At 65.3% G+C, this 13,487-nt stretch overlaps 2 protein-coding genes across 5 annotated transcripts in view; both read right to left on the reverse strand.

Annotated features, from left to right (window-relative positions):
* Positions 1-918: 918 nt before the first annotated feature.
* On the reverse strand, positions 919-7,901 carry Hgfac (HGF activator). Of its 4 annotated transcripts, none has more exons than XM_026395293.2 (14): positions 7,776-7,901; positions 7,041-7,233; positions 6,834-6,930; positions 6,619-6,698; positions 5,859-5,981; positions 5,515-5,646; positions 5,210-5,320; positions 4,913-5,087; positions 4,584-4,669; positions 3,981-4,236; positions 2,731-2,861; positions 2,364-2,504; positions 2,127-2,275; positions 919-1,165 (listed from the first exon to the last, which is right to left on the reverse strand). In XM_026395293.2, exons 1-14 carry the CDS (start codon positions 7,881-7,883, stop codon positions 986-988), a joined length of 1,962 nt encoding a protein of 653 aa, XP_026251078.2. In that variant the 5' UTR covers positions 7,884-7,901; the 3' UTR covers positions 919-985. The 4 variants fall into 4 exon arrangements, with proteins under 4 accessions (XP_026251078.2, XP_026251080.2, XP_026251077.2 ...); XM_026395295.2 differs by having other exon boundaries at positions 919-1,100; positions 2,731-2,870; XM_026395292.2 differs by having other exon boundaries at positions 2,731-2,870.
* A 1,967-nt stretch (positions 7,902-9,868) lies between these two features.
* Rgs12 (regulator of G protein signaling 12) overlaps positions 9,869-13,487 on the reverse strand; it is a 113,474-nt gene continuing 109,855 nt past the window's right edge. The window contains exon 18 of the mRNA XM_077803324.1: positions 9,869-10,074. Within this exon, the coding sequence (XP_077659450.1) occupies positions 9,869-10,074 (206 nt within the window). The remainder of the gene's footprint in view (positions 10,075-13,487) is intronic.

Below are 13,487 nucleotides of genomic sequence, written 5' to 3' on the forward strand. Positions count from 1 at the left end.
CCCACAGGTGTAGGCCGGGCACCGTGGTGGCCAGGAGAGAGGCCCTGCCTGTCACAGGAGGCTGGCAAGGGCAAGGAAGGGTTAGGGAGGGAGGCCACCAGCGGGCACTGGGAGAAACTGCCCGTGGCAAGCCTGGTCCAGGCAGTGCCCTGAGCACAGCCATCTGCTGCCCTTCCCAAGGCCACAGGTAGGGGGCAGGAAACTGGCCTTCCCCTGGCTTCTGGCTCCATTCCCAGGGGTCTGTTGGCCTCAGCCTGGCCTTGGCCCACGTGGACCCCACCCTGACTTGCTCCACGGAACCTCACGCACAGGGGGGGTTAACACCAAGGACTTTGGGAACCCGGGTGGACCCAGCTCCCCACAGCCCCTGGGGCCTCCCCTCATCCAGCACCCTCTCTGGCTTCCGGCCCACCTCCTCCTTCCATTCAGATGAGCCTCGGTGTCCTGCCTGGCTGGAGTCAGGGCCGGCTCCTGTGAACTCTGTCCCGGCAGCAAGCCCTGCCCACGGTCCCTTTCTCCCCTCTCCCTCCCAGCCAGGCTGCCATCTTGAAGCTGAAAGGCGTCCAGCAGCTGTGCCCTGTCTGCCTGGGGGTTTAGCATTCCCCCACTGCTTGGCTCAGGCCCCTGTCCACAGCCTGAGGCCTGGACTTGCTTCCCATGTGCTGCCCTGCGACCACCCAGGGTGCCTGGACCTGACCACATAGCTGTCTGCAGCTGGCCCTGCGGTGGGTGTGGCCTGGATGCTGCCCGGGCCCTAATCCCCTGCCTGAGTTGCTGGGCCACGGGGCCAGGCCCTCCTGGGGGCTGCAGGCTCCCATCTCTACTGAGGACTCTGCTGGCTGCTGGCCCAGGTCACCCCATCTGCAGCCACTGGCCCAAGCTGTGGCCCAAGAGGCCCGGGGAGGCAGGAGTCACAGAGGAGGTGCCAGGAGAGGTCTTTATTGTCAGCGAGGCAGGCAGTGGGAAAGGACGGCTGTCCTGAGCTTCAGGAGGGCGCCGCAGGCCGCTTGGAAGGCCGTATCCGGTCACTGATCCAATCCACATAGTTGGCCACGCGGGTGTACACGCCTGGCTTGCCGCGCCCACAGCCATCGCCCCAGCTGATGATGCCATACAGGTAGGCCACCCCGTTCTTCTCACAGGCCAGGGGCCCACCCGAGTCACCCTGGGCAGAGACGTGGCTGGGAGCTGGCTCAGGGACACGGAGCAGCAGCTCCACACCCCCACCCAAAGGCCCCCAGGGTGCGAATCCAGGAAGTGTCTTCTGCTGGTGACAGAACTGCCCCAGAAGGCTGCTGGCAGCATGGGGACAGAGAGCAAGGGCATTTCTGAGGAAGAGACCTCACATACAGGTCACCTCATTCCCAGGCCCCTGGAGGGCCAGCTCTGCCAGTCCAGGGGAGTCCCCTCGCCACTGCCTCCTGCAGCCTGCCGGCTGCCCCTCACCTCCAGCAGCAGCACACTCTCAACCTGGCCGCCCTCTCCTGCCCAGAAGCACTCCCCAAGTGGGCACCTGCCTCTCCCACCACCCGAAATGCTCCCTGCTGCCCTCAAGGCCTGTGCGGTTCTCAGGACAAGGGCACCCACCCCACACACCAGGAAGCCCTCCCTGACACTCGGCACCATGTGTCCCGGCCCAGCCCCACCCCTCTCCACACTAAGCCCTGCAGACTCAGAAGAGATCTGGCCTGGGCTGCTTCCCCACCTAGGACCTGGCCTGCGGAGCAGTCCTCCCAAGATGGCCCTGTTGAGCATGAACGGGATCAGGCCGCGGAGGGGACAGACCTTAGCTACTGGTTAATGGCCTGAGCAATGAGCACGTCTGAGAGACATCTGGGCAAAGGGCCATGGGTGGCCTTGGGCAACTGACATCCTGTGGCGCCCCTAGCCACTGGGCGAACCTGAGCTTTACTGGTGTGGCCTGAGGCCTCTTGTCCTATGTTTGAGGACAGGGCTCTGAAGACAGCTGCCCTCTCTAGAGGGGCCAGGCAGCCAGCCATCCTGGGGTGCTGGCCACCAGCCCAGTGGGTGTAAGTTCTGTCCCGGACCCCTCCAGCTCGGAGCTCCAAGGGGCAAGCAGGTCGACCAACCCCTTGTGTCCAGTCCCACTGGGCAGCACGGCTCACCTGGCAAGCGTCAGCCTTGCAGTCGAAGTAGCCCGCGCAGAGCATGTTGGGGCTGATGTCGGCACCATGGACCTCGGGGCTGTGGCACTTGTGGTCAGGGACCAGGGGTACCAGTGCCTCCCGTAGAGAGCTGGAGTAGCTGCTCGCATCTGCAGGGCACGGCACTTTCAGCGTGGGCCAGCTCACTATGGCTGGCCGCTGCTCCCCCGGGCTGGCTCGGGGCAGTCCCCCACTCACTCTCGTGCACATGGCCCCAGCCTGCGATCTGGCACTTTTGTCCAGAGGGGAAGGAGACACCAGGCTCGGGCAGGCAGATGGGCTGGACAAACTGGGAGCGGACAGCACAGCGCTCGCCCTTCTTCTTCAGCCGGATCAGGACTGAGCAGGAGAGAGGTCAGAGGTCAGCCTAGGAGGGGTCCAGGATGGACTGAGTCACAGGCCAGGCTCCCTCCGGCCATGGAGGCCACAACAGGCACCCTGGCTGCCCTGCCCAGACCCCTCCTCCTCTAGCCCCCAGTGTCTGCCCGGCCAATGGCCCCTGCCCTGTCCTTGCTCTGGCTTGGGTGCACAGAGAACACCCACCCTGCTGCGCCACGGAGCTCACCAAGGTCATGGTCACTGGGGTTGAACACCGAGTACAGGGAGTAGGGGATGTACTTCTCGATGCCAAACGTCTGGGTCACGTCTGTGGTGCGATTGAAGAAGTGCTGGCCCAGCACCACCGAGACGCTCTCCCTGGGGGGACTGTGTGGGGTCGGAGGTCCTGGTGGCACACAGACCTGGACCTCTCCTCAGGCCACTTGGTCAGCACCCCCACCTGGAACTGGGCCCCGCTGGCCATGGCTGCTCAGCCATGGCTGAGGGGCGGCCCACAGCCCCAGGGAGAGGCCTGCAGTGGCCCTTGCTAGTCCACTGGACAGTGAGTTGGAGAGAGGAGTGATGGGGTCGCAGCCACCCCAGGCCTGGGCCCAGGAGCCACAGTGTGCTGTGCTATCTCCAACGGCCCAGTGACACCCGCGGGCACCCAGGCCGATGTGCTGAGACTGCCCAGGTCGGTGGAGACCTGTCCTACTGAAGGCCCTGTCCCAGCTGGACCTGGCCTGTGGGGTCCCAGATACGCCCCTCGCCACTGGAGGACACAGAGCCCAGGCCCCGAGTCAGCCCCCGACTGTCTGGGCCTCAGTTTTCCTCTTCAGGACAGGACCTGCACGGTCCCCCTGGACACTGTTGGCAGGGGCACAAGGTGAGAAGGGGCCTGTCTGCTCCCTCCTGCCTCCAGGCTGGGCGGTGGGACCCGGGCTTTCCTTCCCCGGTTGGTCAGCTTCCCTGGGTGGAAGGCAGGAGGGCTGCTGGGAGCCCAGCGTGGGCCAGAGCTTCTCCTGTCCGGCGGGATTCCCGGAGGCTCCAAAGAGTCTTGTCACTGCCCTGTCCCTACCAGCTGGGCACCCCTCAAGCTCCTTGGCGATAGGAGGAGGCAGTCGTTCCCTCCCTCCTCCCAACCCTGCCTGGAGCTGGGCTTGGGGGTCTACCCGGAGGCCCCGGACGTACTGTTGGTGCCTCTGCAGGAGCCCTCCACCCTGTCCCAGGGCCTCCCAAATAACGCCGGCGTCTCTGGAGCCTCAGCGCTCAGCACGAGGCCAAGCGCCAAGTCCCAGTGAGGCGGCAGGGACAGGTGGAAAGGCCCACGGAGGCCCAGGATGGGTGGCGTGGTGATGGCAGTAGGAGTGTGCAGGGTAGGGCCGGAATGGGATGGAGGCCAGCGTGGCGGTCCTGTGGCGGGCAGTGGGTGCAGGAGCAGCGAATGGCGGAGTGGGATGTGGGTGGGGGATGTGGATGTGGGCCAGGGCCACTCACCTACTGGAGAAGCAGTGGGCAGCAGACACAACCCAGCAGGTGTGGATGAGGCTCCCAGCACAGAAGCTGCCCCCTATGTAGATGGCAGCCAGCCAGGGGTGGGAGCCAGGCAGGGAGGAGGAGCCGCCCACTATCCGTGGCCGCAGGAATGTCCTCTTCTTGTGCCTCTTGCCACAGGTTGGGCGTCCAGCCGGGGCTGGCTCTGGCAGGGTCACCAGGACCTCAGGGGGTGGGGGCTGGACTCTGACCAAGGATTCTGGAGCAGAGGTCACCAGGTCACCTCCACAGCGTTCCCCAGGGCAGGCAGGGCCTCCTCAGCCCACCCCTGCTCTGGGCAGGCCCCCTCTGAGCCTCAGTCTCCTCCCCTAGGGTGGGAGGAGAACACCGCCCACAGGATCTGCCACAGAGTGGCCAGCACCCTTGGGTGCTCCTGTCTCCCCTGCAGCCTGGGACACCACCACCGACCCCAGGAGAGCCAGAGACCCCAGAGGGCAGTCCTGGGGCATGGGGCCACTGGGAGCCGCCCCCAGGGTCAACCTGTCCCTGACCTCCTGTCTCAGGGCCTCAGGCAGCACCACCCCACTGTGCCCTGCACCCTCGCACCACAGGAGGCCAGGCGGCAATACTCCCAGGAGAGCGCGTTGTCCTTCACCACGTAGCACCACGGCCTCTCATCCTTGTCCGGGTTCCTGCAGCGGACAGGAGTCACACTGCCACTCAGAGAGGGCTGGGATAGGGGAACCCTTGGGAACCCAGGCCCGGGGCTCCTCACACCCAGAGCAGCGGTGCTCGCTCCACAGACCCCAGCCTCCTGAGGGCAGGCTTCTGGGCAGAGGCCATCAGGCCATCTGGGCAGTGCTGGTCCCAGCTGGGTCCTGGGAGCCACCCACCCACTCAGAGCAAGGTGCCTGTGTTGGCCACCGGGTGCTGACCGGCAGTAGGCGTGGGGGCCCAGGCCTAGCAGGGCGGCAGCGTCCACCGAGTCCACGTGCAGCTCCTGGTACAGCAAGTCGGAGTTCCAGGCCAGGCAGCCCAGGCCCGAGGCCGCCGTGCTGGCCACGCCACGGTACTCAGTGCCATTCCCCAGGAAGCAGCGCTCTGTGGGCACTGAGAGCACAGCAGGTGTGGATGAGGCTCCCACACAGGACAGGTGTGAAGCCACCCACAGTGGGGCCTCCCTGACCCCACCCCCAGGCTTGCTCCCAGGGCAGGGGGCCAGACCCACTCACCAATGTTGCAGAGCCTCCCAGCATAGCCTGGCGGGCAGGCGCAGACGCTGGTCCCAGTGCCCAGGATCAGGTGGCAGGTACCCCCGTTCAGGCATGGGCTGCTCAGGCAAGCTGCAGAAGGGCCCAGAAGCTAGGCCCAGCCTCGAGCTCCTGCCGGGGCCAGGGCCCGGGTCCTTCCTGTGCCCTTGCTGCTGGGTGGCCTCGGGCAAGTCCCTTCTGCTTGGGTGGGGAAGGAAGGCCTGTCGGGGGACATGGCTGACCCTCACCGTGGGGCCCAGGCCGGCCCGGAGCTGGCCACGGTGTACCTGTGTGGTGGGCATCTTTGCACCGGGCCTGGCCGTCCACGCAGTCACACTGCTCCACGTGGCCCTGGTGCACTCGGGCCCAGCGGTCACCCACCTCCAGGTACTCGTAGCGGGTCTCGTCGAAGCACTTCCCTGGGGGCCACACAGTGAGCCCCTACTCCCTGCACCACAGCCCAGGCAGGACCCCACCTGGGGCCCCCCAACCACTCTCCACCCTCCCTGGTTGGCTCCAGGCCCATGGCCCCCAGGGCCCCCCTGGCCCCCTGACCCCCATGGCCCCCATGACCCCTATGGCCCCCATGGCCCCCTGGCCCCTGGCCCCCGGGCCCCCAGGGCCTACTCACCGATGTTGCAGTTCTTGCCAGTGAAGGCCAGGGGGCAGGTGCAATGATAGGACACGGGGTCTTGGGTGCTGGAGCACGTGCCCCCATTGAGGCAAGGCCCGGAGGCACAGGGGTCAAGGGCAGCTGTGGTCAAGCAGGAGAGGTGGTGATGAGGGCACGAGTCCTCGGGGTCCCTCTGACTCCGCTGCTTGCCAAGGGCCTCCGTGGGCCTCCACTTCCAGCTGCACCCTCTGGGTCCTGAGGGTGCAGGTCCCCAGGGGGGGACACAGGCTTCCCTTTTCTCCCCAGCCCTCTACCTGGCACCTGGGCAAGGTGCCCCATGGCTCTGCACGTGGCATCCTAGAAGCTGGCACCAACACTTCAGGCAGCGCGGTCCCCTGCCATGTCCCCAGAGATTCACGAGCCCCAGACCTCCAGCCTCATGCCCTGGGCCACCTGGCCCCACCCTGCGACTGTCCAGGGCTTTTCTGTGGCCAGAGGCTGGCCTTTGCCACGAGAGGGCACCCCAGCCACAGAGAGGGCGAAGCCCTACCTGAAAAGGTGCCCACACTGGACCCAGGGCGGCTGGCTCCTTGGCTGGCAGCCATCTCCAGGGTCAAATTGCAGCCCTGCCCAGCTAGGCAGGACCCCTGCCCAGCTCAGCTGTCTCCCTTGGTCCTACCCCCGCTCAGCACTGGGACCCTGCACCCCCAGCTCACACACCCCCCCTCAGCCCCTCTTAGCTGGGGTCAGGCTGTCGCACCCCACACCCTGCACCCACCTGGGTCCTCCAGAGGCAGGACAACCTCCACACAGTAGCCCCAGGCCCTGTCCCGGTCATAGTTGTGAGTGGTCGCACACCTGGGAAGCAATGCTGGGGGTCAGTGGGTCCAGGCCACAGGCCCACCCCTCCTGGCCCTGCCTGGAGCTCCAGCCACTCTTCTCCAGCGTGCCAGACCCCGGGGGGCCTCAGCCCCCGCCCCACCTGGGACCCACCACTTCCTGCGGGCACTTCCCTCCAGGGTGCAGGAGTGTAGCATCCGGCCTCCGTAGCGGAAGGGGAACCTGCAGGGCTGCCCGGCCTCGGTGAGCACTGCAGGGGTGGCAGGCCAGGGCTCCAGTCCTTGCCGCAGGGCTCCCCACCCCAGCCCACCCATGTCCACAACCACCAGGTGCCGTGGGAAGCTTCCTCTCCCGACCCACCTTGGCTTCCTGGGCCACTGCGGGAGGGAGCCACCCTGGTTGGGGACTGGCGCTCCCCACCTTGGGGTCCCTCTGCCTCCACCTCTGCCTCTGGAGCACTTGTTGCTGGGGTCTTGGGGGTCACAGAGGTCACAGGGATCATGGGGCCCCCAAAGGGGGCTGTGGCATTAGGTTCTGGGGGTTCTGTGCCATCCTAGGAGGAACCAGAAACCAGGAGGGTGTAGGGGGAATCCCAGTCCTGAGACGGCTTTGTGCTGGGAAGTGAAGTGGAGCAGGGTCTGGGGCCCCGGGACACTGAAGTCTCTTCTGGGCCTGTGCCCTCCCCATCCTGGACTCAAGCTACAGCCCAGCCCAGGTATACCACCTCTCAGGGATGAACCCTGGTCAGTTCTAGGGAGGACAGGAGCAGCCGGAGCCCCTCAGAGGCCCCTCGGTCCCCACCTCAAACACTGGGACCTACCGAGGCTGGGGGAGGGGCGGAGACCCACTGGGGCCCAGGCCAGGCCACACAGGGACCCCCAGCTCCAGGAACAGCACAGCAAGCTCAGGGACCCAGTGCCCCAGGCTATTCCAGCTCCACCTCAGCCCTGAAGGCCGACTCTCACCCCCCAGTCACCTGGGCCCCAGCCCATTCCCCCTGCCCGGGGCGCCGTCCCTCTGGCTGAAGCCCAGGAGCCTGCAGTGTGTGCGCACAGGGAGCCCTTGGCCACACTGCCTGGGAGCAGCGGCGCTCACCCCTCTGGCCTGGGGCTGGGTCCCCCGAGGCAGCAGCAGCAGCAGCAGCAGGAAGGCACACAGCCCAGGCTGGGGGCAGGGGCTGGGGACCCAGGCCCAGCGCCCCATGGCTCCTCCTGAGTTGGCGAGAGGGGCAGCGGGAGGCGGGAGCGAATCGGTCAGCCCAGGTGGGGTCAAGGCCATGTGGGAATGATTAACCCTGGCTACCTTCCATGAGCCGGCACTGGAGAGGGAGCTCTGTCCCCACCTCCACCCTGCCACCAACTCCCCTGCCTTTGCCTAGGGGCTGGCTGCCCCACCAGCCTCAGCCTGTACTGGTCCTGGGCCCTACACTTAAGGTCCCTTCAAGAAGCATTCCCCAGACAGGCAGGTGGCGCTGTGGGACTCCCTGGCCAGCGCTGGGCCAAAACTGCGGGGGGCTGGCCTCTCCTGTTGGTGAACTCTTCATGAGCTTTGAGGGTCCAGGGCCGTGGCCAGCCACACAGCCCAAGGGACCTGCACCCTCTCCCCACACCACAAAAGAGTTACGGAGGGTGGGCCATACACCCTGCTGAGTATTGCAAACAGTGACCCCAGAACAGGTCTCTCCTGCCCCCTCCTGGACAGGGTGGGCACTTCCTCCAGCCCCTGGGCTGCTTGCATGGCTGTCTCTGGGGGTCTCTGGGCCCAGCACAGCTCTTCAGGCCTGGGCCAGGCACCAGGGGTCCCGGGACAAGGCGGAGGGGCCCTGCCCCACAAGCGCGTGACTAAGGGCTGCGGGCAGAGCTGCCTCTGGAACCTCTTCTGCAATTTCTGAGCAGCCAGCAAGGTGCCTGCAGTTCCCCACAGGTCAGAGGTTCCGCTGGCAAAAGGGTGGCAGGAAGGCAGACTCCCCCTTGGGCCTGGGGTTGGCCTGGCGCTGAAGTTGTCTCGTGGTCCACCCCAAGCCCCACGCTCTCCGAGCCTCCATTTTCCCATCTGTGCAGAAGGAAGAATGAACACTGGTGATACCCAGCCTGGCACAGCAAGTGCCAGGCTCTCACCTTCTATTCTGACGCCTCTCCTGGACCCCTGCCCAGAGTGCTGTCCACTGGGAGCCACTCCCTGGAAACATCCAGAACCACTCAAGAGGCCTTGCTGGGAGCTCTCAGGCGCCGGTACGATCGCCCAGCTCTGGCATGGTGTGTAGGATGGGCCTTGGGGCTCCCACTGAGTGACCTGGGTCCAGGGCACTGCGCCTCTCGGATTTGCTGACTCCTCCCTGTGGCTGGCCCTCCCTCCTCCCTGGGCTCCTGCCACACAGGGTCTCGATTCCAACCAGACTCACTGCAGCCTTGGCCTCCCCACTTGCCTGGCACTGTCCAGCCTCCTCTGCAGGCAGGCGTCAGCTCAGCTGGCTCCCCACAGCCCTCTCTGGGCACCCTCCAAGTGCAGCTAAGGGCAGGAGACTGGCCTGCAGCTACAGGGTCCCTGCTGTGCCATGGTGGGGGCAGTGCCAAGAAAGGGACCTCAGTGGTCAGCTGAGCACAGCTCCCACAAGAGCCCTGGCTCCACCAGCGGTCACCCTAAAGAGGGGAGGGAGGGACAGACACGAAAGACCCTGGGTCAGGCCGTGGGGCACGCAGAGGGCAGGGAACTTGATGTGGCAAGGCTGCCCCTCAGTGTCACAGGCTCCTCCTGGAGCCCTAGTGACCTCTGTTCTCTGCACATCAGAGGGCAGGAGGGCCTTCTGCTCCTCACTGCCAGGCACCGTCTTCTGGGGCCCTCTGTCACCTCCTAGATATCTCCTGCGTATGCTTCTGGAGTCCCACAGGAACGAGGGCTCCCCAAGCTCAGCACCTCTGTCCCCAGCACTCAGTATGAAGCCGACACGTGGCAGGTCTTCAAAATGCTTTATTGGGAAGAGTCTGAGGCAGAGGGCAGCACCGGGCTGGTGGGAGGTGTCTGAGGCCAGGCCCTGAGAAGAGGTGGTCCCGCCTTCTCCCCATTTGGCTCCTGAGGGTGTAGTGGCTGAGGGGCACATGCTCCAGGTGCCCCTGAGAGGTCCTGGGCCAGGTGGTGTCCACGTGTGTGGAGGTCAGGGCAGGGTAGCTTGCACGGGACCAGGGGCAGCTTCAGACATAGGTGGCCCGGTGTGTGCTAGCTGGGGGCTTGGCCGGCTCACCTGGGATGGGGCTCAGGCCAGGGCGTCCTGACATCAGGGGCCCACCAACCCTCGCCCCCAGCACGTCACCGCCTAGCCTGGCTGCCACACCAGTGACGAGGTCCACATCGATGGTCCTGTTGACCGGGAGGCCTCGGCTGCCACGGGCCCTGCCTCCTGTCACAGGGAGGAGAGAGGCTGTCACCTGCCTGGACCGGCCCTAGGCTTTCAGGTCTTGCCCGATGGCCCTGCACAGACACAGATCCCCCCAGAGCCACCCCAGGGGCAGGGGACCTCCAATCATGGGCCTCTGGGCCAGGGGCAGGAGCTAACTATCCCCAGTGCCAGGTTGGTCTGCAGGTGCCACCTGCCGGCACTCTGTCCCCAGCCACGACACCCACAGGTCCTGCTGACAGTGAGGTTGGTGCCCTTGCAGACAGCACTGTGTGGAGCAGCCAGCCAAGAAGCCATGACCGTGAGGCTGGTCTGGAGTGAGGCCCCAGTGCTGCTGGGACCCTGGGCAGTCCTTGCCATGGCCTCCCGTCTGTCACAGGACTTTTCAACACCTGTACCCCACCCTCGTCTGTGCCAGGCCACGTGGGGCCCTTTCCTGCAGTCTGCACCCCTGCACCCTGCCCATGTTGCTGGGTGGCCATGGTTTGCTCTGCCTTGGGCACCTTCCATGGCGCCACCTCATTCTTGCCACACTGCCTGCTACCCGGGCTGTAAGTGGGGAGAGGTGAAAACACTAGTGTGGGCTGCTGTGGCAGAAAGGGCTCCGGGATGACACAGAGGTGGCCGTGCCCTGGGTCTAATCAACCTCTTGCAGCAGAGTGGGAAAGTTGTGTCCACGAGAAGCCCCCCAACTGCCTTGCCTGCCCGATCACACCCCCCAGACTTACACCCGCCAGCCTCCCTCACCCCTCTGCAGCTCAGGACAGGGCCAAGCCACCTACTGAGGTCCCTGTCACCTTGCCTCAGCTGTCTACTCCCACCTGGGGCCTGTCCTTAGGGCTTGCTCTCAGGGTGGGGAGGCCAGGACCATCTCCACCCATGGGCCTTACAGCGCAGGGCAGGAACTCTCGAGGCAGCTCACAGGCCATCTGGGTGTCGACTGGCCTGGCTGCCTTGGGCCAGCTGCACTGCCACAGACGCCTCTGGTCCTGAGTGGCCTCGACCATTCCCAGTGCCTCCAGCCGCCTACCCGTCCCCCGACCCTGCCCTGTGCCACATGATCATTCCTTCCGTGCTGAGGCCCCTCTTTCAGGCTGCTCAGCAAAGTGGGTCCCAGTCTGGCTCCTACCCCAACCCCCGCAGGCCCTGGCTGCCCAACACTGCCCCTGAAGCTCCTAGCCCCTGAGGCAGGCAGGCCCACTTCCTGCCAGCCACCTCACCCTGGGGCTACTCTTTGGCATCTGGCTGTCCCTCAAGGATGGAGATATGATCATTCCAGGGTGGGTCCCCAGGCAAGTGGACACGGTGTTCATGGAGTGTGACCCTAGAAGGTGGGCAGGGGGGCGCTGCATGGGGTGGGGCCCAGGAAGTCCCAGCCACCCTCTCCTCATCTAAGTGGGGAGGCTCCTGCCCACAGGTGAGCCCTTGGGAGCCCTCCCCAGTTCCAGGGTCTGTACTGGCAGGTTGCTCCACACCCCTGCACCCCACCTCACCCTCAGCCCCAAGCTTTCTGAAGAAACTTCCACATGGCCTCGCTGAGCAAGTCCTGGCCTGTGGGCAGAGGGCGTGGTGTCCCTCTGAAGGTGCCCAACCAGTCCTCTCAGACAAGTGGAGGCAGCAGAAGAGCCTTGTCCTGGCCTCCACACGTGCCAGCACCAGCTGCTCCCAAGGGAGGCATGGCAGAGACCAGAAGCTTCTCCCAGCCAGCCCCATAAACACTCCATTAGGGCCAGCTGGGATCCAGCCTTGCCCCACCTGTCCCCTGCTTGCTCCCAGGAGCCCATGGATCTAAATGCCAGGTTATAGGATCAGGATGGGCATGGTATTTGCCTAGAGCACTGCTGGGCTCTGAGAGAGCCTGGTCCCCACACAAAGCAGGAGGCCAGCTCCCCCCTTCATGCCCACCTGGAAGACAGGCCCTCCACCCCAGGGCAGTCCTTGTGCTAGGATGGGAGGACACCTTTCGGCAAGGACAGGAGCTTCTGCAGGACGGAGAAGTGCGCACAAGGAGGGGCAGCCATAGCTTGCCCACCTAAGCAGTAGCAGCCCCTGCCTGACTCAGCCACCAGCCGGTGCCAGGGCCTGCTGGCTGCTGGGCTCCTTAGTGCTCCCAGGCAGGCACAACAGGACCCCGTGGGACTTGAGGGGCCACTGGCAGCTGACTACGTCCAAAGTGGCCTTGCCTCCTGGTGCCAATCCCTTCAGAACCTCTGCCCCACACTCCCAAAGCCCAGAGCAAGGCAGCTCTGCTGCCCATCCCACTGCCCCAGGGGACTCTCCCTTCCCCCAGACACTGCCGCCAGGACCTCTCCTCCTGCCTGCAGGCCACCTCCATGTCTCCCTGCCCTGAGCTGACCCAGCCTGTCGCTGCCACTCAGCTGCCCCAGGAGCCTAGAAGCGCCCCACCCCCCACACCCTTGGGGCACCCTCTTCACTTGCCCAAGCACACCTGCACGTGGGCTGCCTGCGGCTCTGGGCCGTACCTGGGCTGGCAGAGCTCAAGTACCCCTCCCCAGCCCAGTGCTCCTGGCCCACAGCTGGGCCCTCTCAGGGGCAGCAGACAGCAGGGCCAGGCAGGCTTGGGGTGTAGGCTGAGCCCTCCACCCGCCAGGTTCTCCCAGGGGTCCCACTCTGCTGCCCATCCCACTCCCCCAGGGTACTCTCCCTTCCCCCAGACACTGCCACCAACTCTGCCACCATGCTCCCAATCATCTGCACAGACTAGTCCTGTCACCTCCTCTGTCCCAGGTATCCCCATCAGCCAGAAAGGGACAGGAGGCCTGGGCATGGCTGAAGAAGCTCATGAGAATAGAGGGAGGAAGGGCCAGCAGAGGGAGCCAGAGGCTAGGGACCCTACCATCTGTCCCTTGGCCCTCCTGGCCCCTCCTATGGCAACCCATCCACTGAGGCCTGCCAGATCCTGCAGTCCCCATGGGAGAGAGTGGCCACTAAATCCCTACTCTGGCTCAGGACTTCCAAGCTCTCTGCATGCCTCCACAGAGGCCCAGCCCAGGATGGTGACAGTGACAGTGGGCTGGGTTAGAGCTGCTCACTCAGCAAACTTGCAGGGCAGATCCACAGCTGCACGTGAGCTTGCAGCTAGAGGGTGTGGTGGACAGGGCGTGGGGGTAGCTGAGGGGGCACCCAGCAAACCCACACTGGGGAGGGGCTACAGACAGGAGCCAACGGGGGAGGGGGAGGGGGAGGGCAGGTTTCAGGGTTGAGAAGAGCTTATTCTGGAGAGCACGTGGAGTGGGGCAGGTGGCTTTGTGGGCCACTCACAGATTTGGGTCTTTCCCTTTGGGATCATCCTGGATGTCTGAAGGGCAGGTGGAGGAGCTGTGGTGGGAGCAGCTAGGAACCAGGTTGTCACAACCCAGGCCAGGGGTTGGGGACAGTGGATGGGCCAGTTGGTC

This window comes from Urocitellus parryii, chromosome 10 (assembly GCF_045843805.1).
Source record: "Urocitellus parryii isolate mUroPar1 chromosome 10, mUroPar1.hap1, whole genome shotgun sequence".
NCBI classification, from domain to species: Eukaryota; Metazoa; Chordata; class Mammalia; order Rodentia; family Sciuridae; genus Urocitellus; species Urocitellus parryii.

What these genes read in the sequence shown, in the direction of transcription:
- Hgfac (XM_026395292.2), bottom strand. Translation starts at nt 7,883, where the DNA reads ATGGGGCGCTGGGCCTGGGTCCCCAGCCCCTGCCCCCAGCCTGGGCTG. An exon ending in CAAAGATGCCCACCACACAG is followed by an intron (nt 5,321 to 5,514) that starts GTACACCGTGGC and finishes GCCCTTCTGCAG; the next exon opens with CTTGCCTGAGCAGCCCATGC. An exon ending in CTGGGGCCATGTGCACGAGA is followed by an intron (nt 2,276 to 2,363) that starts GTGAGTGGGGGA and finishes CGTGCCCTGCAG; the next exon opens with ATGCGAGCAGCTACTCCAGC.